This window comes from Hibiscus syriacus, unplaced genomic scaffold (genome assembly GCF_006381635.1).
Source record: "Hibiscus syriacus cultivar Baekdansim isolate YM2019G1 unplaced genomic scaffold, ASM638163v2 tig00111542_pilon, whole genome shotgun sequence".
Classification (NCBI taxonomy): domain Eukaryota; kingdom Viridiplantae; phylum Streptophyta; class Magnoliopsida; order Malvales; family Malvaceae; genus Hibiscus; species Hibiscus syriacus.
In genome coordinates, this window is record NW_024063115.1 from 941497 (window position 1) to 962952 (window position 21456).

The 21456-nt window shown below is 35.2% G+C and overlaps 4 protein-coding genes across 5 annotated transcripts in view; all 4 read left to right on the top strand.

The window, feature by feature from the left end:
• Window positions 1–3128: 3128 nt before the first annotated feature.
• Window positions 3129–3660, top strand: LOC120164743 (cysteine desulfurase 1, chloroplastic-like). Its single transcript, XM_039174407.1, has 2 exons — window positions 3129–3376; window positions 3476–3660. Exons 1-2 carry the CDS (start codon window positions 3163–3165, stop codon window positions 3643–3645), a joined length of 384 nt encoding a protein of 127 aa, XP_039030338.1. The 5' UTR covers window positions 3129–3162; the 3' UTR covers window positions 3646–3660.
• A 2270-nt stretch (window positions 3661–5930) lies between these two features.
• Window positions 5931–9848, top strand: LOC120164705. 2 transcript variants are annotated; one of them, XM_039174371.1, is made up of 8 exons: window positions 5931–6065; window positions 7222–7318; window positions 7517–7584; window positions 7803–7875; window positions 8133–8245; window positions 8368–8472; window positions 8738–8837; window positions 9487–9848. In XM_039174371.1, exons 2-8 carry the CDS (start codon window positions 7235–7237, stop codon window positions 9661–9663), a joined length of 720 nt encoding a protein of 239 aa, XP_039030302.1. In that variant the 5' UTR covers window positions 5931–6065; window positions 7222–7234; the 3' UTR covers window positions 9664–9848. The 2 variants fall into 2 exon arrangements, with proteins under 2 accessions (XP_039030302.1, XP_039030303.1); XM_039174372.1 differs by having other exon boundaries at window positions 7227–7318.
• Window positions 9849–10297: 449 nt separating this feature from the next.
• The window catches only part of LOC120164751 (E3 SUMO-protein ligase SIZ1-like), a 46150-nt gene continuing 34991 nt past the window's right edge, over window positions 10298–21456 (top strand). The window contains exon 1 of the transcript XR_005519763.1: window positions 10298–10311. The gene's annotated coding sequence lies outside the window, so the exon portion shown is untranslated. The remainder of the gene's footprint in view (window positions 10312–21456) is intronic.
• On the top strand, window positions 11078–13435 carry LOC120164754 (NADH dehydrogenase [ubiquinone] 1 alpha subcomplex subunit 2). The gene is made up of 3 exons (XM_039174419.1): window positions 11078–11286; window positions 11368–11474; window positions 13161–13435. Exons 1-3 carry the CDS (start codon window positions 11201–11203, stop codon window positions 13262–13264), a joined length of 297 nt encoding a protein of 98 aa, XP_039030350.1. The 5' UTR covers window positions 11078–11200; the 3' UTR covers window positions 13265–13435.

Genomic DNA, 21456 nt, shown 5'->3' on the forward strand with positions numbered 1-21456 from the left:
CCATGGCCCGAAGCAGGTTTCCTCAAACAATTTTCTTTGTGCAGGTGAAAGCTTCGAAGCAATTGTAGTGGCTAGGCTAACTTTATTCCTTAATGTCAATGAAGCCGAAAAAAATTTCTACAAAAACAATAAACATACCAAGTTAGATATACCAAAAACTACACTGTCAAGATATACAAAAAAACAATAAGCATAAATAGTAATTTATTCTTGAAACTAAAATTTACAACACTGTTTTGTCTTTTGGTTGAAATGAAAATCGCAACGAGATAATGAAAATCGCAACGAGAGAATCGCAACGCGAAATGAAAATCGCAATGCGATTTTGGTTTCGCGTTGCGATTTTTATTTCGCGTTGCGATAGTTATTTCCGCATTGCGATTTTCATTTTTGAAACTATTATTCTTCTGTATTACTTCAACCAAAAGACAAAATAAAGACAAATACTAACTTCACAGGCTAAACAGTTTAGCAGTATTGGCAGCAATCGAATGAATTTAATAAGAAATCTAAGTGAAATGGTTAATCTATTATTGAAATTATCAGTAAACTTATCATCAATCTCAATATGAAAAACCTAAAATAATGCAAAAATTTCAAAATAAAAATAAAAAAAACTAACCCTCGGAAGTTGATTTTCCATTTCTGAATGATTGTGAGAGATTTTTGACTGTGAATGGTTGTGAGGGATTTCGCCGGCGATGGGGACGGAAATCTTCGGAGATGGGGACGGATTTCGCCGTAGAGAGTGAGAGATGGAGATGTGACTGAGTGTTGTGATTTTGAGTTTGAGGTTATGAGTTGCGATTACTGTGGACGGTTCAGTTTCTGATTTATTAAGAAAAATCGTGTTTAGAATTTGAAAAAAAAAATACGCGTTAATACGAATGACGCTATGTAAATCGCATTGCGATAGTAAGATTCGCATTGCGATTTTCCTAATTCGCTTTGCGATTTACTAATTCGCGTTGCGATTTACGTATTCGCATTGCGAATTATGAAAATCGCAACGCGAATACGTAAATCGCAATGCGAATTAGGAAAATCGCATTGCGATAGTCAGTATCGCATTGCGATTTTCCAAATTCGCATTGCGATTTACTTATTCGCATTGCGAATTGGGAAAATCGCAACGCGAAATTGGAAAATCGCATTACGAATCTGGAAACTGATTTGCGATAATGGAGATCGCGTTGCGAATTAACGATCGCATTGCGATTTTGTTGGTCATTTTGTCAAATCCGGAAAAAGTTGGTTAAAATCGTATATTATATGAGTTTTTTGGTCACTAAGGTTATTTTCTCAAATTAGAATCTGATAAAAAGTAAAAAAAAAAAACTTTAAAAATAAAAGAGAATTAAAAGAAAAGAAAATATTATTTATATTTGATCTTATGATTAGAATTAATTTAGGCATGTCGCTATACAATTTTCTTAAAACATATTTTTAGTTACTCATTGGTGCTCGAGATTTTTTGATCGTTCATCTCCCAAGATACAACAACTTAATGATCAATTATAGTAGTAGCACAACAATAGAGATCACGAACTTTCCTTGCATTCGACTATCATTGGAAAGATTAAGGGAAAATAATATTTTCTAATTCTGTGATGTAATAAACCTTAGAATTTTGTTCAGTATTATAGGGGAATTTCGAGAGGTTTACTCTAATTAATTTTTTTTAATATCTAAATTTAAACAGATAATATCTTTTAAATTTAAAATATTAAATCTAATAGTTTTACTCCAACTAAACATCTTTTAATATTTAAATTTAAACAAATAATAATATCTTTTAAATTTAAAATATTAGAACTGAAAATTTTTCTCCAATTAAACATCTTTCAATATCTAAATTTAAACAAATAATAATATCTTTTAAATTTAATATATTAAATAGATATACATTCTTTTTATTATTCAAATTAAATAAATATTAATTTAATTTAAAATTATATAATTATCTTTAATATTTAAAGTTAAAAATATAATAAATTCATTTTTACATTAACATATTCAGAAGTACTCTAAATTTAATATAAATATTAAACTCATCAAATAATCTTTCAGCAACAATAATGGAAGGCGTAGTTGTAAAGCTCCCTTATTTCCCATTTCTAAGCCCTACTATTTCACTTTCTTCTTCCTCCTCGAATTGCCGTTTAGGTTTCCGCCGCTTTTCCGCTTCGCTCTCATTCGGCCACTCAACACGACCGGACTTCCCCATACTCCACCAGGTCCTTCAATTTCTTCGAATGGTTTTCTTTTTTGGTTAATTTCTGCTGATTAAGTTTTTCTTAAATTTGACAGGAAGTAAATGGGTCGAAACTTGTTTGCTTAGACAATGCAGCAAACTCTCAGAAATCAAAGCTCAGCAGAATTATTACGAAGCTTACAATTCAAAAGTTCACAGGGGAATCCATTATTTGAGGTACTCCCTTTTCCTCTCCTCTGTTATGAATTCTTTTTCAGAAGCTAATCTAGGGATCAAGTGAAAAGGATAGGGCACTTTTGAGTTTATTCTAGGAGTTTAGTTAACTGTTTTCCTTACGGCGTTTGTTAATATTCTGTGTATAGCACTAACATAGTAACATTGTACTAACTGCAGTAGCTTATAATTTACTTTATTGTTTTCAAATGCATCTTTAGAAAGTACCCCATGACACTCTTTTTCAAAATCATACCATAGAAACTAAATATTTTTTCTCAATGTTCGAATCATAGATGAATTCGTTAATTATTTTATTTAATACCATAATTTTTTTTACTTCAAATACAACAGTTTTGTCAGAACCTTGTTGCATCTTAGTTATATGTCCTCTTGTAAGACTAGTTGATTGTTTTCTTGCAATTTTATAGGACGCAAAGAGCTGAACATATGTACCTTTTTCCTTTGTTTTACTTTGATTATAAATACATTGCCAAGGTAACTGATGAGTACGAGTTGGCGCGGACGTAAGTGGCAGCTTTTATTAATGCATCAGAGTCCACCGAGATTGTATTCACAAGAAATGCTACTGATGCTATTAGCTTAGTGGCTAATTCTTGGGGTTTGTACAATCTAAGGCATGGGGATGAGGTTGTGTTAATTGATCAATCTTTTGAAACATATAGTCGATCATTTTTTTTTCATGTAGGGTAGTCGTTGGTGTTCATTGAATCATGATGTTCGGTAATTTATGTTTGCATATTATACTTACTATTGCTGAATATCACAGTGCTATTGTTCCTTGGCAAATTGTGGCACAAAAAACTGATGCTGTTTTGAAATTCGTAAGTTTAGATGAGAACGAGGTTCCAGATGTAGAGGAGCTGAGGGGGATGATTTCTGAAAGAACAGAACTTGTAGTTGTTCATCATGTGTCTAAAGTTATTGATGTATGATATCCTTTTCATCGTTATCAACGGTTTTCTAAACATGGGATTATAATTAGCATGATTATATTTATTGGACCAAAATTTGATTTTCTTGCAGGCTCAGTTCTTCCTATTGAAGACATTGTGATCTGGGCTCATGCAGTTGGAGCAAAAGTGCTTGTAGATGCTTGTCAAAGTGTTCCACATATGGTGGTTGATGTCCAAGGTCTTGATGCTGATTTTCTTGTTTCTTCTTCTCACAAGGTTTGTCCGTTGCCTTACACATGATATAAGACACAGGTATACATAGTTAAGGATTAAACATGCTTCAGATGTGCGGGCCTACAGGTATGGATTCCTATTTGGTAAGAATCATCTCTTGTTAGGCATGCCTCCATTCTTAGGTAAGTTCTTATCGGTTACAGTTCTGTGTATCTAAAGCTATGGGAATAGAGTCAGGAAGTAGTATTTATAGGGGAATAGAGTTAGGAAAGCTTTGTGCTTGTTAAATAAAGCCAGGGGTTTAGGCTTCAGGGACTTAGCTAAGTTAAATGTTGCTCTATTGGGGAAGCAAGGTTGGAGACTTCTTTCAAATCCGGTCTAGCTAGTTAGTAGATTCCTCCTAGCGAAGTACTTCCTACAATGTGATTTCCTCAGCCCTCGGCTTGGCAGTCAACATTATTATATCTGACGAATCATCTGGAGCGCTTGTGGTTTATTAGAAGCTGATTTACGATGAAAGGTGGGAACAGGTTCTTCCATCTCTATTTGGAATGATTATTGGCTCCCTGGAAGAAGACGGATCTGGGTAACCTCACCACGAGTGGATGCTTTGATTAGCGTCTCCCATCTCATTGATGGTAGTTCTCGAAGTTGGAAGGAAGAAATTATCTTTTCGAATTTTGTTCAAGAAGAGGCAGAACAGATTTTGAGGATTTCTCTATCGTACTTCTCTCAAGAAGATGTCAGAGTTTAGTGTAGGGAGAAAACGGGACAATATAGCGTTCGTAGTGGGTATCGCTTGTTGCTTCATGAAGAGAGTAATGGACAGCTGAATAATGCAATTTTCAGCAAGATATGGGCAGGGGCTTGTCAACGTAAAATAAAAATCCAAGTTTAGTGGTTTGCCTTAAATTATGTTCCTACGAAGCAGAATTTGTTCATTAAAAAACTAGTGAGTGACCCGTTTTGCCCTATCTGACCTAATGTGGTTGAGTCAGCAGCCCATGCAATTCGAGATTGCTGTTTGGCAACTTAAGTCTAGAAGGGTTTAAATTTGGAGTGGTCTGTGCAAATGAATTCTGTTGAGTTTTACGAATGGCTCGAGTGGTTACTTATGCATGTTCCTTCTAGCGATCATTCTTTAATATTTGTTACAATCTGGGCCCTATGGTATTATCGTAATTTGCAGTACCATGAAGGAAAGAGGACAAGAGCAGTTAAAGCCATTACCTTCATTCGGGCTCACTGTATTGAAGATTTTGCTGTAATGTCTGCTCAATCCACCGTCTGTGCGTTGGCATCCTTCATCAGGGAACATGGTGAAGGTCAATTTTGATGCAAGTTTCTTACAGACACATCAAACAGCTCGTTCAGGGGTCATAATAAGAAACAATAGAGGGGAAATTATGGGTGCATGTAGCAGATTCCAAAAGAGAGTCACCTCACCATTTGGTGCAGAAGCTACTGCGGCAGTCCATGCGTTTTCTTTTGCAGTGGATTTGGGCTTTCATGAGATCATTGTTGAAGGGGACTCCAGATCGATAATCTCAAAGCTTGCTTCTCCGGGCATCGATCTCTCGGAGATGAGTGCCCTTATTTGGGAGGCACAGAAACGAGCTGCTGCTTTGGTTGCATGTCGTTTCAACTTTATTCCTCGGACGGGAAATAGGGCGGCTCACCTCTTGGCAGTCGGGGACGGTCGGGATCTTATGGACACCTTCTGGATTGAGGAAGCGCCTCGCCATGTAGAGGAACAAGCTGATGAAGACCGGAGGTGTCTGAATCCTCCTTAGATCTGGTGATTCTGTGAGTTGGATGTGCTACAGAAGGTTCAATCTATTTCTTTTCCGCTTCTCTGGCCGTTCTCCATCAACGAATCTTCATTTCTTGCTCAGAGAAGTCGAAAGGCCTGCGTTTTGTTTTTTGTTTTCAGTTTAGTTTCTCCGGTTTGGCTTCTTCTTTTCTTTATGGAGGTTTTTTTAAGTGCTTTTAGCTTAGCTGGTTCCCACTTGTTTTTGCTTTAAAGGCACGTGTTTGGTTTGCTGTTTTTTACACCCACTTTTCAATGGGTTAATGCAATGGCTTCCATGTATTTATTTTTCTCTCTAAATGAATACCTTGATAAAATAAATAATTTTTGAGATTTTTCTGTCGAAGAAGGTGAAAAAAATATTCTTTTTATAAAAAATAGGTGTTAAATTTAGAATTAACTCAGCGATCGAAAGAAGATATTTTGAAAACAAAAGGGACTAAATCGTTAGTTTTTAAAAAAGTGTGACTAAAATAAGATAAACTGAAAATAAAATGTACATATGTGTAGTCTACTCCATAATAAATGAATGGAGTTCTGTTTCATATTTTGACCGAGTCGACACCAAAAGAAAAGAGAGAGAGACAGCACGCGAAGGCGCTTCCACCCCGAGAGAGGATAAGGGGAACTGCCGGAATCTCAATTGAAAATCAACTAATCTCATAGCCTCTTTCAGGTATTCCTTGAATATGGTTATAGTCGTTCAATTATACTTGAATTTTATTTATTTTGAAAATCAATCTTTTCTTTGCCAACCTCGAGATCTTTGATAAATTATGCAGAACGAACTTCATTTATCGTTTTCGTTTCCTTGTTGACAGTATTTTGGTCGGTGATACATATCTTTCTCCTCTAGAATGCTTCCTGTTTATCCAGTACAGTTTCCGTGTTCTCACGGAACCCTTCTTTTATGGTCTCTGAGCTAAGATGTAATCTGACTTGTATATTGTCTGATCATATTAGATTCAACTTTAAATTTTTGAAGAAGGGGATAAACCTCAAAATTAGAAATGAATTTTTATCCAATCTCAATTCTCAAGGTTATACGTGAACTTTGATTTCTTGCAATTATACAAAATGGTGTCACGTTGGTAATTGTGTTAGTAGTTTTTGAAAACTGAAGTAAAAACCAGGTTCATAGATCACGCTGCAAGACCTTTTGGGTTCTTATTTATGTATGTCAGAGATCAGTCTTCTGTTTTAGGAAGGACTCCCGTACCGAGGAATGAACATTTCAGCTGTTTTTATTGGTGACTATTTTGTATATGCATGACTAATCATGTTTCCTTAGTGGATTTCGGGTGATGGGATTTGTGATAACTAGTGTTTACCTGCTTGATTGGCAGCTGGTACGTTGTTTGTTGAAACCTATGTGTGTCCATATTCTTACATTTTTGCCAAGATCAACACGATAGTTAAATCTATGTTGCTCCCACTATTTATTTTTCTTGAGTACTTGTGTCTGACACATTGGATCAAAATTCATTTGTAATTTTAGTATTTTCTGGAGTAGATGAAAGAAAGAAGGAACTAATTAACAAAAAGACTATTTGTGGACCATTTATCTAATTTTGATTAGGGTTATTTTGCATTTAAAATCTGGAACGGAGTGTCCTGGCAAAATGGCCTAGTAGAACTGATTCACATCTGCACAGCATCGAACGGAGAACAAGAAAGTGTTTATGTACAACTTTGGTTATGTGGTGACATGTATTAACTAGTGAGAGTAATGAAACAGTACCAATGTACACTGATGAGTGATGAAAAAACTGCTCTTTAATTGTTTCTTCTATTACTATTTTCTTTATCAATTATATAAAAACTGGTTACAGGACAGGCATAGACATGGGAATCAGTAAAACAGAAGTGAATTTTCGAAGGTTACTTGCAGCTGCACCCCAACAAAAAAATCATTCTAAACTCGTACATGTATGTCTTCTCATGTTTCAACTCTAATTATTAGTTATGTTATCTGGTAGCAAATTTGCTTCCATGTCTATAATAGACAGCTGATTGGTTTTCTTTACTATATATTTTTTTGTTTAATCTTGTTTCCATTCTATTGATTCTTTCTTTCCTTTTTAATTTGAAATTGTTGTAAAGATTTTTTTTTTCTTTCATTGGCAGTATATTGCTACTTTACGTGAACTTTTGGAACAGCTAGCCGAAGAGAGAACACCAGAAGGTTTACCTAGGTTGATTTTTTCTTCTCTTGTTATATTTCAATTTGATTGAGATGCTACTTGATTTTCACTTTTAATTTTTTTACGGAGCACAATAATATAAGAAAAAAAAGATCATGTTGCTTTCTGATAAATGATTCTTCTTTACTTCTCTTACTCAACAGATTTAACTGTTTTGTTTCTGTGACAGCTTATTAACTTTTCAATTTCAATTTGGTTTTCTTCCCCAGACTTTCAACTGCTGTGGTCAATGATTATTCAAAAAAGATTGAGGATATTGCTTCGGAATTAACTGCCACACCGGTGTGTTCTTATGCTCTTTAAGGATTATCTCATAATGACTAAAGAATTACCAGAATTTGTAAAATAGAAATCCAAAAATGCTAATGCAGGAAGTATAAACATATGAAAAATGATTTTCTTTTTTATAGCTACATCTGTGTGTATGCATTTTGCACATGTGCATGTGTGCTTGTCCGTGTGTGTCCACTGACTTGTGAATTGTGATTCTTATTCATAGATTATATCATTGTTAACTTCTTTTGTATGGCTATTTCTAGCCAAACATTAAGTTATCCGAGGAGCGCGTCGCAAGTAACTCGTTTAAGCAGAGTCCAAATTCGGATTCAGAGAGCCACATGCCTTCCTCTCCAGGATTAAGAAGGAGAGTTGTGTGAGTGAATCTTAAGTACTAAGGGTGACTGTAGTTCATATTAACTCTTGAATAATGCATTTATTATTATTATTATTATTATTTCATAAAGCTTGTTTTGATTGCTTTGAGCCACTGAACAGAACTACCTCCAGTGTCAAAGAACGAACTCATGTCACCGCTGAGGTTGATACATCCACACCTATCAAACTGGATGCAGCAGCAGAAGCGCACATACAGAAGCATAGGTATCATTTGATCTGCTATTGCCTATTGATACTGTTGAGTCCAAACTACGCAGTTAAGATTTGTTTAAGTATAAATTGTGATATCTTTCTGCTAGGAGGAACTGCAAATAAGATGATATCAGTAAATGGTTCGTCCGTCAATTGTACTTGTTATGTCAAAGCTATGTTAGAGTCAGCCTGAATGATAATGCTTAAGGATATCCCCATGTCTTTCTGTGTTTATGTTGCCATTATGTCTGTTAATATATATTCTCCTCAATAACAGAAAGCTTCAAGAGGATTTAACTGATGAAATGGTTGAATTGGCTCAGCAGCTTAAAGAGCGTAGTCTCATGATGAGCCAGTCCTTGGAGAACACTGAAAAGGTAAGATCAATTATGTACTTATAATATTTACATGATTTCTTATTGATTACCTACTCTTTATAAGCCGCGACATTTATCATTTTATATATTTTGGAGAATAGGAGCTTGAGTTGAATATCTCCTGTGAACCTGTTAGGACTGTCCTCTTTACTGGGTGCAAGTCTATATTAGGTCACATTATATCAACGGAATTACCTTAATTCAGCTTTATAACAAAATAGGTATTTCTAAGAAATGACTACCACAGTGATTTTGACTCTACGTTTTAAAGGTGTAAAAGGATGCTGTCATAGCATGTCAATTGTTTGTATATTTCTCCCTGTGTTTCCTCTCCTCATTTGGTATAGCATGACATTATTGAAGTGATGTTTTCACATTTAATTCTCCCATTGGGTCTCAGTATCCTAAAGCTTCTATACACTATTTGATTAAGTCTCGAGTGCAAAAGCTAAGTCTGCCTAGTTTATGCAACTCTTTTATTCATTTTGTTCAACAAATGGAGGTTATGCGGTTTCATGTTTTTCTGATTCACATCCAGGCATATACACATATTTTATGAGTTTGCGCGAGAGATAATTATCTTGCTGTTCATGTTGCGTCTTACAGCTGTTTGTTGCTGGTCTTGTGCACTTATTATGGTGTTCTGCAGATACTTGATTCCACAGAGACGGCTATCGAGCAGAGTCTTGCTACCACCGGACATACTAATGTCCGTGCAATGAAGATATATTCAGAAACCTCTAAGACTAGTTGTTTCCAGTGGCTTCTGATTCTAGCCATGATCTGTGTTTTCATCATGGTTGTGCTTCTGATTCGCGTAACATAAACTAGTTCTCGAGAACGACCCGGGAAAGACCAACGAGGTAAATGATGCATGCAATCTCCTTTTCATCTTCTACCAATGTGTTGCAGTGAAGGAAGTTTTGTATGTAGTTCGTTGCTGATGGCAGTTGAGCATTTAATTTTACATATTAAATAGTATATAAAATTTCATTTATATTATATGAAAATCGTTAACTTAATGTGTATCGTCGATGAAAGTTTTCCTTTGGGAGTGAGTTTTACGTAAATATAAATTGATTTCGGTTTTTAACTAGGAATGATTTTTTGTGGAGATGGTACTGAAAATGCCTATCGATTAAAAAAATCATTTGACATTTGAAAGATTATTGATAAAAGTCATTTATTGATCTATAATATATTTTACCTTAAAGGAAAACAACAAGTTTAGACAAAAATTGGTTTTATTTCTTTAAACGTGAGCAGATTCTTTTTATTTAATTAAAAACAACAACGATTACCACTGATAAATAGTTTAATATTGTTTAAATAGGTTTCGAGTTCAAGTCCGTAAAAAAATTATCGTTAAGAGATTCTCCTATCAAAATTAAGTAGGAATACGACATTTCTGCCCAAATCGAACTCAAAATCCCATTTTTTTAAAGCCCAATTACATTGATGGAAAACTAGTAAGGTTCCAACTAGAATATTTCATCTAGTTTATAGGAAAGCTCATCACCTTTCTTGTCCTAGCAATTTCTTTGATCCCAAACTTGCTTAAATTCCTTTGCGCAGCAACTACCTTGTCAGGATCTCCTGTTACCTGGGTTTAACACATGATATGGAACTTATGATTTAACACTTCAAGAATATAATTCAATCCTTATCTTACCTTTTCCAAAAATGGGAAAAAAATCTCTATCCTGTAATTAGCTTTGAGGAATACTCACTAGGTGTATACAAGGAAATGCTCTATCCTGCAAGTAGCTTTGAGGAATCTTTATCTTACCATTTGGACATTGAATTCTCGTATCCCAATATTTTCGGTATTCAAATCATATACCTTAAAAAATAACAACAATTCTTTTATCATTGAGGTTCACGTTTAATTCGTGCATCTTATTCGGATGAAATTATGGAGCGTATAGGAGCAAGTAACCTTGGTCGTCCAAATGTTCGTATGCAGTTGAGGAACTCCAACAACCAAGCAACAGTATAGGGAAGATATGGTGAGCGTTTGTTTAAGCGCCATTTTCTTTTTTTAGAAAAGATGGTTCGACTATGATAAAGGTGGTGAGTATATGATAAAAAAAATTAAAATTTTTTAGAATAAATTAAATATAAAATCATTATTTAAGAATCTAATATTTTAACAATAACTTAAGAATAAAGCTAAATATTAATATTTTTATTAACATTGTCACTTTATCAATTTAACGGTAGAATTTAACTATTTCCGAACACAGTCTTATTTATTCTGCTTTCTCCAGTCTCCTACTCCTTCAATCCCTCCACCACTTTTACAATTTTCAAAGGTCTTTCGAAACCCTAAAACGATAAATTTGCTCACCAAAGAAGTACAAATGGCGTGGAGAAGCCAATTATCTCGCAATCTCAAAGAACTACGGATTTTGTTTTGCCAAAGATCTCCTTCCAGTGCCCCCGCCAGGTTTATTTTCGATCCTCTTTCCTCGATCTGAACTTTTAAATTTTATATAATTAATTTCTTTTTTTTTCTATGTTGTATTAGATCATTCGTGGAGAATAATTACAAGGATCTCAAGACTTTAAACCCTAAACTTCCAATCCTCATCCGCGAATGCAGTGGGGTTGAGCCCCAAATGTGGGCTAGATATGGTAATTCCCTCTCACCCTGAAATTTGCTTATTTTTTATTTTGGTTTAAAGATCACTGTTGAAAAATAGCTAGCGGTCTTTAACTTCCAAGTATTAGTTCAAAATGGTGAACCTACTTAGATTTGCAATTTGGTATAATAAAACAATCAGTTGTTCACCCTAGCTGCATTTCTGGTGCTGTTAATTGGTTCTATCGTGTATCTACAATCTAATGATGGTCAAATTATTCTAAGCATCAGTAACTTAAGATGCTAATACATATTTTCGTTGTGTCAAAGGTAGTTTCCATTCCAAATTTTGCTATAAATAAACCGAAAAATGAGATTCTCGAGGAATCTTGGATATGTAACTAAGACATCAGAGAAAATTTTAAGGGAGCGATTCCTAATGTAATAGCTCTTTGTATGGATAAACGTTGTGCCTCTCTGCTGTTGTTAAAACACAATAAACTCTTTGCTGTGAATTTGGCTGATGTATGACAAATTCAAGATAAATTTGCCTTAGGGAGTATTAGGTTGTACTTTTCGTAGAATGATTTTGAGTTTAGCTCTGTGTAGACTATAGGTTTGATCACAAACTGGTGGCTGAAAACTGCGTTTGAGATTGTAGGAATTCCTTGTCAGCTGCTAGATCATGTGAGTTTTGGGTCAACTTGGTTGACTGATTCTAGGGAAAGGCAGGTTAAGAAACATGAAGAATTAATGCCTGTGAGTAGCATATTCAAGAGATAAGGTCTAGAAATGAATTAAGAATCTAAGTTTTGGGTAGACTTGGCTGACCAATTCTAGGGAATGATGGGTTAGGAAACATGAATTAAAACGTGTGAATAGTTTATACAAGAGATAAAATTTAGGAGTGAATTAAGAGAAGAAAGGACAGCAATCTTTGATTGATTGCAAGTGCATATTTGGTTGTGAACAGTACATGAAGATAGGGGTAGAAATTCAGGAAAAGCATTAGAGAAGGAAGATCAGTGTTCTTTTGTTAAAAAAAATGTTGAGGGATTTTCCAATCAAGTTCCTCTACGTTTTATCTTGATGTAAATAAATTTCCTAGGTTCAAATAAAGATATGTAGTTCGAGCATTTTTAGAGGTGAGTTCTGTGCAGTGCATCTACATAAGATAGAAACAAAGATTTCATAAACCATATCAATAATAGTAACTCCAGTGATATTGGGAATTTGAATATATATTGTTCATTTTCACTTTCATTGCTGTATCCTACGTTGCAACATTAATGCTATGATTGGTTGGAGTGTTAATTTTTTTATCATGTTTTAGTACACGAGTAGTAATAAAATACCCTTAGTTTTGAGCCACTCAAATGCTTTAATTTTAACAAAGATAAGGAATATATGTTGCTTATTTTGAATAGGTATTAGTTTATACATGGGTTTTTACTCATCTTTCCAACTTCAAGTTTCGAGTTATACTAATTCTGCTTTATAGTCGACAAACTATTTTAAAACTCATTTAATAATTAAGCTTTTTCCTTATGTTATTAATTACATATCAAATGTGACATAAGCGACTTACTGGTTTCACCTTTAGCCTTTGGTGTGTGCTTGACAATTAAAATATTCACGGTGTATGAGATGCTTTCATTGTGCTTGGTAGGCTTTTCTTGTCAACATTTGTGCTCTTTGTGGCATTTGATTTCACTGAGCTTATTTGATTTTTTTTGTAGATATGGGTGTCGAGAGAGGCATTCGCTTGCAAGGTTTGAGCGAGCCTCAGATTTTGAAGGCACTAGAAGACCTTGCTAAAGCAGGGGCATCCACCAAGGCCTAATCATATTGCTGCTCTTAAATCCAAAAGGTCGGAAATAAAACTCAGGTCTTTCCAAAAACTGTTTCCTTTTTATGTTTGTTGGGTTCCTTCCATTTTCAGACATCATAACTGATATTGTAAGATGATTATTGTTGAAGGTTTCAGTATTTGATTACTTGTCTTGCCTTTTAAGGGTGTTACCTTCTTGATTACTGTTATGTTGCCTTTTCTAGTTAGCAAACATGTTAATTATCAACACTTCAATAAATAACCAATATTTAAAAAGAGAGTTCCAAAAATTTTATCTCGATATAACATGATTATAAAACTCATTGGTTGATGAATCTAGAGTCGAACCGTTATCAGCCGAAATTTAGATCATTATTTCCTTTCAGCAGTGCCAACACCGCCTAATCGAAATGCACGAGGGCCGGGTGGTGAAAGTCCACGCTGTATTGTAACCCTGATCATACCTCCCAATAACCAAGCCGAAAATGAGGATAAACAATCCTTGTAAGAGACAAGGGAACACCGGCTCCTTGAATTCCATGTACTCCTATGGCTCTTCATTAATCGTTATGAATCCGACTTCACCGATGACTTTGAGGCATTCGAGGGAAAAAAAGCACACTGTAATTCTCGGCCGACCGAAACACGAACGATTGAGAAAATCGGATACAATTGATTAAGTAACAAAAAACTTCAATAAAAGTCAACTTTAGGACCAGTATTCATGTCCTAAATATTTCCTTCTCTTCCTCATAAAGTTGGTTTTAAAAGTTAAACCACCCTTGAAAATCAACGGCTGAACACCCAGCGAGTCTGTCTACCATTTCTTCACACTCTATGGAAGTATTCATGTGCGAGAATCACATCGCTACGATAGCTTGAGTACGTACAAGTTGCTCAAATAATAAAAGGGTAAATTATTTTTCTAGGTCAGTGAACTAAAACTCTTATTATTCCAATCACATACAGTTATGTTTCAACATATTTGATGACGTGACTCATTTTTAATTGGGATAATAATATATATTCAGTCCTTTTGATTAGTATATTCTATCAATTGATCCTATTTTTAATTATAAATAATTTATGCATTAAAATGATGATACATATTATCATCTTATAAATGAAGGTTAAAGAAAATATGAGATAAATTTAGAAGGATCAAGTTTGGGACCTCATAAAAGATCAACACCTATCCGATGTACCATGATAAGTATTTCTTATGTAATTAATAAAAATATATTTAGGTTAAACTCAAGTTAATATAATATTTTATAGAAGAATATGGATTGATTTTACCTTATATTTTTAATAAAAAAAAATACTTCCCTGACATATGTGTAAATATGTTTCTATAAATATAAATTTCTAAAAGATATTAATTAAACTAAAAATAAATTAATGATTATATATATATATATATATATATAATTATAAAAAATATTAAATTTAGTAAGAAAATGCAAAAACATTATATCAAATACAATTTGACCTATATATATTTTGTCAGATATATCAATTATTTTGATCCCTCTTAATTTAATCTATATTTTTTTACTGAATATATGTTTTCGTCAACCATAGAATCAATATGTAACTTGATGCAACGATTAAATGTTGATCTCTCTTAAAGTCTCAAACTTGATTAGCTTCTTACCAACTTATATTTTCTTTAATTTTCACTAATAAAATGATGATGATATTGTTGTTATCTTATTAGATGATTTGATTTTAATTAAAATTAGAATCATATTGATGATTAAATTTCTTATTACTCCAATTAAAATGATCCAAATCATCAAGTCTCATATACCAGTCCAGACGCCGATTACCATAGAGTTGACCGACGTTGGTTGCGGTTCTGTTTCATGTAAATTAAAATGCATGAGGGTCGGTTCCATCCAGCCAGTCATCATACCAGAAATCGGTTATGATATCGTTTCAGATATTCCAAAATAGTCCAGCTCGAATGTCTCCCCAAACACAGCTTAAACCCTTCCATAACCTAGAGCTTTTTTGGCGATGCATAATATTTTGGGTCTCAAAAATTGAACCTACAATTATCAGTTTGTTCCAACAGATGTATTCCAATTTTCATAAGAAAAGCCTTGTTTTGATTGCTAAGGTCTTTAAATCCCAATCCACCTTTTTCCTTCAACGTATCCCATTTTACTAACATGCGAATTAGTTTCTCCAAAGTGTCACAAACTCCTTTCGGAAGCCAAGTGGATTGCATTGCATAAGATGAAATTGCTTATAAAACGGGCTTACCCAGCCCTGCTAAAAAGAGAGTTTTCGCTTCCCATCCAGATAACCTCTTCTCCACTTTGTTAATGAGGTATCTATAGGTTGGAGAGGAACTCCCAAATACTTCTCTAAGTTTGCAGTAGCTTCAAATCCAAAGCTATTTGCTCTTAGAGAAGAAAATCTGCATCTTAGAATTACTTACACGTTGGCCTGAGCAGCAACAAAAATGGTCTAGGACTTCTCGAATCACCATCACTTGATCCATACAAACTTCCGCAAACAACATTAAGTCATCCGCAAAGAAGAGATGAGAAATACCTAGTCCATTCCGTGATAAGTGAATTTGCTTCCATGCTCCTCTATTCACACAACGTTCTATGGCATGAGAGAGACGTTCCATGAACATGACAAAAATATATGGAGAGAGAGGGTCTCCTTGACGGATACCCCTTGATGGTTTGAAGCTTCCTGAAATAGCATCATTCCAAAGAACCTGGGCGGAGACAGTTCTAACATAAGTTATGATCTAGTCAATTAATTTTGATGGTAAACCCACCTCATCAAGAGACTCTTCAATGAAGTCTCACTCTAACCGCTCATAGGCCTTTTTCAGGTCCACTTTGATCGCCATCCAAGATTTAGCTCCTTTCTTGATATTCATAGAGTGCACCACCTCCTGTGCTAAAATTATGTTATCCTTTATATTACGTCCATGGAAAAGCTAGGCTGATATTGAGTAACCCAATCCGGTAACAACGGCTTTAGACGATTAACCAAGATTTTTGTTATGATTTTTTATGGCACCATGCATAGACTGATAGGTCTAAATTGCGAAATCCTCTCCGCTTCCACCTTTGGTATAAGAACCAAAAAGAGTTTTGTTAGTCCAATCAAGGAGTTCACCTTTGTTGAAGAAGTCAGACACAAACTCGACAATGCTTCCCTCCACAATACTCTAATTTTTCTAAAAGAAACCCTCCTGAAACTCGTCAACTCCGGGAGCTTTCATAGAATCCATCATGAATAAAGTCTGTCGAACTTCTTCTGAATTCACTGACCGAGTAAGAGGGCCTAGACGCCCCATTTGAAGTTAGCTAAAGCCTCCTAACAACTCACTGCTTGAATTTTGTGGATTTTCTGAGGTAAACAAATTATGGAAAAACTTAACCGCTTGATCTTGTAGAAGCAATTGGTCCTCATACCATTCATTATTAACCATTTTCACTATTTGGATATTATTTTTCCTTCTTCTAGTAAGAGTCGAATGGAAGAAACGGTTATTGCGGTTTCCGTTGACTATCCATCGACTTCTAGACTTTTGGTGCCATAATCTCTCTTCCTGATCAACTGTAACATCAAGCTCTTTTTAAGGGTCTCCTCCAAGTCCAATAAGAAAGGTGAATTCCTTCTCTCAAGGGCTATCTCGATTCTTCGAATACGAGCTAAAAGCAGTGACTACCATTTTCCACTGTAACCAAACATCTCTTTGTTCCGAGTCCTGTTTTCCTCATGAAATTTTAAGAGGTTTTTGAAAATAGGTGAATCATTGCTCCAAGAGTTCTTTAGCATTCTCTCAAAGTCTAGATGGTCATTGCAGACATCTACAAAACGAAAGGGTCTTATATTGTTTGTAGCTTGAGAGTCATTAGTCGACAACATAATCGATCTATGGTCAGAATCTATTTTTTGTAGGTGAGAGATAGTGGTCGAGTGAAAAGGTTCAGTCCATCGGTCATTGCACAAGCATCTATCCATCCTCTGATTAAGATCACCACGTTGCCAAGTGAAGCTCGGACTATTGAACCCCATATCAATCAATCCTGAGAAGAACAAGAAATTGCAAAACTTAGAACAGACACCGGATCTTCTATTAGAACCTCCTTGCCTCTCAAGAAAATTACAAATCGCTTTGAAGTCACCACCAAGAACCCAAGGCATATTGTTCTCTAGTTCCAAAGCTCTCAAGTGATCTCAAATGCGATTACGCTTACCACAGTTTGGACTTGCATAGATAAAGGTAATGAATAAGTTTCTCAAGTTTTCTTTGTCTACACAATACCCATAGTTGAATTGATTAGTGGCCACCAAGATATCTAACGAGGTTGAACTCTTCCATAATATCCAAATACCCCCAGAGAAACCATTAGCCTTCACACGGAAGGAAGACTCAAGACTTGATTTCCTGATGAACTTCTCAGCTTGAATTCCACTAACCCGTAGTTTCATAATAGCAACAATATCGGGACGATGTTGCTTCAATAATAACTTGAAATAGCAGTTAAAAACAAGGCCTAGAATGCCTTAAGTATTCCAAAAAATTATTTTAACCATAAATATAAGGGTTAGAAGAATAACCATACACACATTAGGCCGTTTAATCCGTTTCGAATTCATTCTCAAAAGCTGTATTAGCTCGCCTTTAAATTCTCTTAGTGGAAGATTGAGGAATATCAGCAGCACCAATAGATGAATTGGTACCATTCACGTTTAGTTCTTTCACCATAGCTTCGATCCAATCGGTAAGGATTGGTTTAGCTAGCCCTTTAAGATCTTTCATTTTCGTTTTGTGACCCTTTCTCATTAATCCTTTTAATGTTGCCATGCTATGTTCACCTTTTTTTTAGATTGAACCCATCTTCAGTCCCTATGAAGATCTCCTATTACTATCTGTTAGGATTCTTCTTCGGTTTTCTTCCTTAATTTGAATTGTTGTATGTTTTCCACTACTCGCCAGCACATGAAGCTACATTGTTTTGTCTTTTCTTCCTACGATTGTAATTTTCGTATTATCCTCCTTCATGTTATCTTCCATAATTCTAATTTCATGGGTTGAACCAAACTGTTTTGGTTATGTACGTTGCCTAGGAATGCTCGGGTTATGATCCTCTTCAGCATGAGAATCTGATTTTTTGGCCGTATGGTTCATGTGAATCGATCCCTCCCTTTAGTTCCAGAAGGCTGGGAATTAATGGTCATGATACTTTTCTTTTTACTTCACGAATCTCGACCATCATGCAGGTCATCATTTCCTTGTTTTGCTAAAGCCCCAGAATGACTTCCATCACTATAGTGAGGCTAAGTAGCTCCATTATTATCCAGTTTCACTATCTTCTTGCTCGATGTCTGCTTTTTATTCCTCTGAGGCACCTGTATTTATGGCCCATAGGGTTCAATGAGGTTCTCAACTACCTCATTGGCATTGGCATTAGCGAGGACACCATCAATCGTGTTAGTTCCACAAGATTCTTTTGTATGGCCATATTTACCGCAAGTATAACAAATAGTAGGTAAGCCGTCCTACTCAACCTCTGGTACTGTCCGTCAATCATAACTCCCGGAATCAAGGGTTTTCCCATATCAACAACAACGGCTAATCTTGCAAACCTACCATTCTTACCCTCAATCGTATTATAATCTATCTTAACAATTTTACCCAAGGCACTAGCTATAGCCTGAAATAGGCTCTTTGTATAGTAACGATAAGGAAGTTCAGGAAGTCTTACCCAAACTAGTATCGTTTATGAGTGGTCATCGGCTGTAGAAAACTTTATTCACCGTGGTTGCACCCGTTAAGTAACTCTCATACACCATCCAGAGTACGTCAGACACAATGTTCAGGTAATCGTTTTCCAAAGCAAACCGAACCAGGAAATATTCATTGTCCAGACGATGAGTTTCATCTCCCCGTTGGGTCTCCACAGCATTTGGATACGAGATAGGAGTGCATTGTAACTTATCTTCTTCCCTAACAAGTGAACTATCACTGATTTAGATAATTTCTCATCAATTGAGTTATGAACTCTCTCCAAAAAAGTCTGCCTGGGATTGATCCGTCCATGCCAATCTAAACATCACTATCAATTAAATCCACATCCAGATCATTGATAAAATTATCTTTGCTAAGATCACCAATATGTTCGGTTACCATATCCTAAAAGGAAAGTTTTCCAAATCCTGCATTAGCCTTGGTTGGCCCTGTGATTCCTTGTTGTTTCATTACCGGAGAGGAAAGGTTTTCAGTCGCATCATTCATCTCTACTCAGTAACATTTGAAGTCATCTCATTAGGGTTAGGTTGCCATGATAAAGTCAAGACAACATTATTTGTTACGCCTCAAATATCGGTCTGGTAGATTTGTATCGACCCAATAACTGATTTAATAGACTTATTATAACAGGAGGATCCTTGGGTTTGAATTTGAGTTTAATCTGTTAAGAAATTAGCCTGGTAAAAGATAAAAAAATGGATTTTTAAGCTTAGAAAGAATATAGGAGGACCTAGAGTGTAATTTTACCAATAAAGGAAAATATAGTTGATATGGGAAAGATTTTTGATGATTCACATGGGCCTATTTTGAGTAACTTGAATACTCATTTTTCTCTCATTTTCCCAAACTTCTCTTCCTCTCACCTCATTTTTTTCTTCATTTCACTTCAACCAAGCAAGAGTTAGAGTAAAGGCTTCTCCTTTCTCTATCTTCTTAACCTCAATTGAAAATCCAATGTGAGATCTTCGAATTATAAGCTCTAATATGAGCTTCCATCTTCTTCAATGGTGGTCATGAACTCATTTTAGGTTTTGGGAGGTTTTAAGCTCCAAGAGCTTTCTCCCTTGATTTCTTTTTTATTTTCATGAAGTTTAGTTGTTGTTTAACAACTAGTATACTTCATTTTCATGTTAGAATAATTTTGTAGCTTTTGGTTAGTGGAGGAATAGTGAAAGAACCCCCTAAAGGCAATGAGTTGTCAAGGTCAATTTTTGGAGGATTTGGAAAGTTATTTGGGTAGCTAGGAATTGAGGTACACACTATAACTCTTCCTTACCACTTGTATGTCATTTAAATGAGTGTGTTTGCTTGTATGGGGTAGAAGAACATGTGGGGTTTGGGTTCTTGATTTATGGTTATGGACGTTTTGGATGTTATTCTAGCGTAAAAATGATGTATAATGACCCCTTATATCTTTCATAAGCTTTAATAATCAACTTAGACCCTAGAATGATTGTTTAGGATGAGTTTGGGGGTGTTTTTTCCGAGAAAAACAATTTAGTTTTGAGTGATAGTATCAATATTGTATTAACATTATCATATTGTTCGTGTTCGGGGTGAAAATAGGGTTTTCTGGGCTTTGGTATCTATACTAGAGTATTGGTATCGATATCGACCCTTTGATATCGATACTGAGGGTTTTAGTATCGATAATGTATGCTTGGTATCGATATCGGATTCTCGATCTCGAGGCCTCTGAGTCTCCATACGAAAAAACTGGTCTTCATACCGAAAATATGGTCTCCGTACTGGAGGACTGATATCCATACCAAAGATTGAGTATCCATACCAAAGGCTTGATATCAATACCTAAAGTGGTTGAGTGACTTCATGATGTCAAATAAACTTAAGAGTAAGAAATCTAATATTGATTAAGATCGAGTATCTAACCTGAGTGTGGAATATTACTAAAATGCCCTTAGGGCTAAAATTACCAATTTACCCTAATGGGTATCAATGAATGAAATAACCTATACGAGTTATGTATTCATGACGAGAGTATATCCGTCCCCAATTCAAGAGTGGATCGAGGGAAAGCTTGATAAGAATAACTAGAATGTCACCATTAATTAACAAACCTGAGTCGAGCATCAGGATAACATATAACCAAACAAGTGAAAAGTAGTAACACGATTCTAGTTTATCTATGCCACATGTAGTTCTTTTTAGCTCTTTTGATATGCATGATTGGTTAGTTGGGTTCATGAACCATGTACAAGTAATCCATGGTAAATTCTATGTTTGATGTGTGTAAGCATAAAAAGCAACTCATTTTGACCTTTAAGACCTCAAATAAAACTCTATTAACATTGCGAGCCTTAGTGGGGTGATTGGGTGAGTTTAAGATACATGTTCGTGTCTAAAGTAGGGCACTTCAAGTCGTGAGTATTGTTACTGAAAGAATAATATT

Bases quoted from the DNA above. Each gene is read 5' to 3' on its own strand.
- LOC120164754 (XM_039174419.1), top strand. From the start codon at position 11,201: ATGGCGTGGAGAAGCCAATTATCTCGCAATCTCAAAGAACTACGGATT. The intron at 11,287-11,367 runs GTTTATTTTCGA...ATGTTGTATTAG, and splicing joins CCTTCCAGTGCCCCCGCCAG to ATCATTCGTGGAGAATAATT. The intron at 11,475-13,160 runs GTAATTCCCTCT...TTTTTTTTGTAG, and splicing joins CCAAATGTGGGCTAGATATG to ATATGGGTGTCGAGAGAGGC.
- LOC120164705 (XM_039174371.1), top strand. From the start codon at position 7,235: ATGGGAATCAGTAAAACAGAAGTGAATTTTCGAAGGTTACTTGCAGCT. The intron at 7,876-8,132 runs GTGTGTTCTTAT...GGCTATTTCTAG, and splicing joins CGGAATTAACTGCCACACCG to CCAAACATTAAGTTATCCGA. The intron at 8,473-8,737 runs GTATCATTTGAT...CCTCAATAACAG, and splicing joins GCGCACATACAGAAGCATAG to AAAGCTTCAAGAGGATTTAA.
- LOC120164743 (XM_039174407.1), top strand. From the start codon at position 3,163: ATGATGTTCGGTAATTTATGTTTGCATATTATACTTACTATTGCTGAA. The intron at 3,377-3,475 runs ATGTATGATATC...ATTTTCTTGCAG, and splicing joins TCATGTGTCTAAAGTTATTG to GCTCAGTTCTTCCTATTGAA.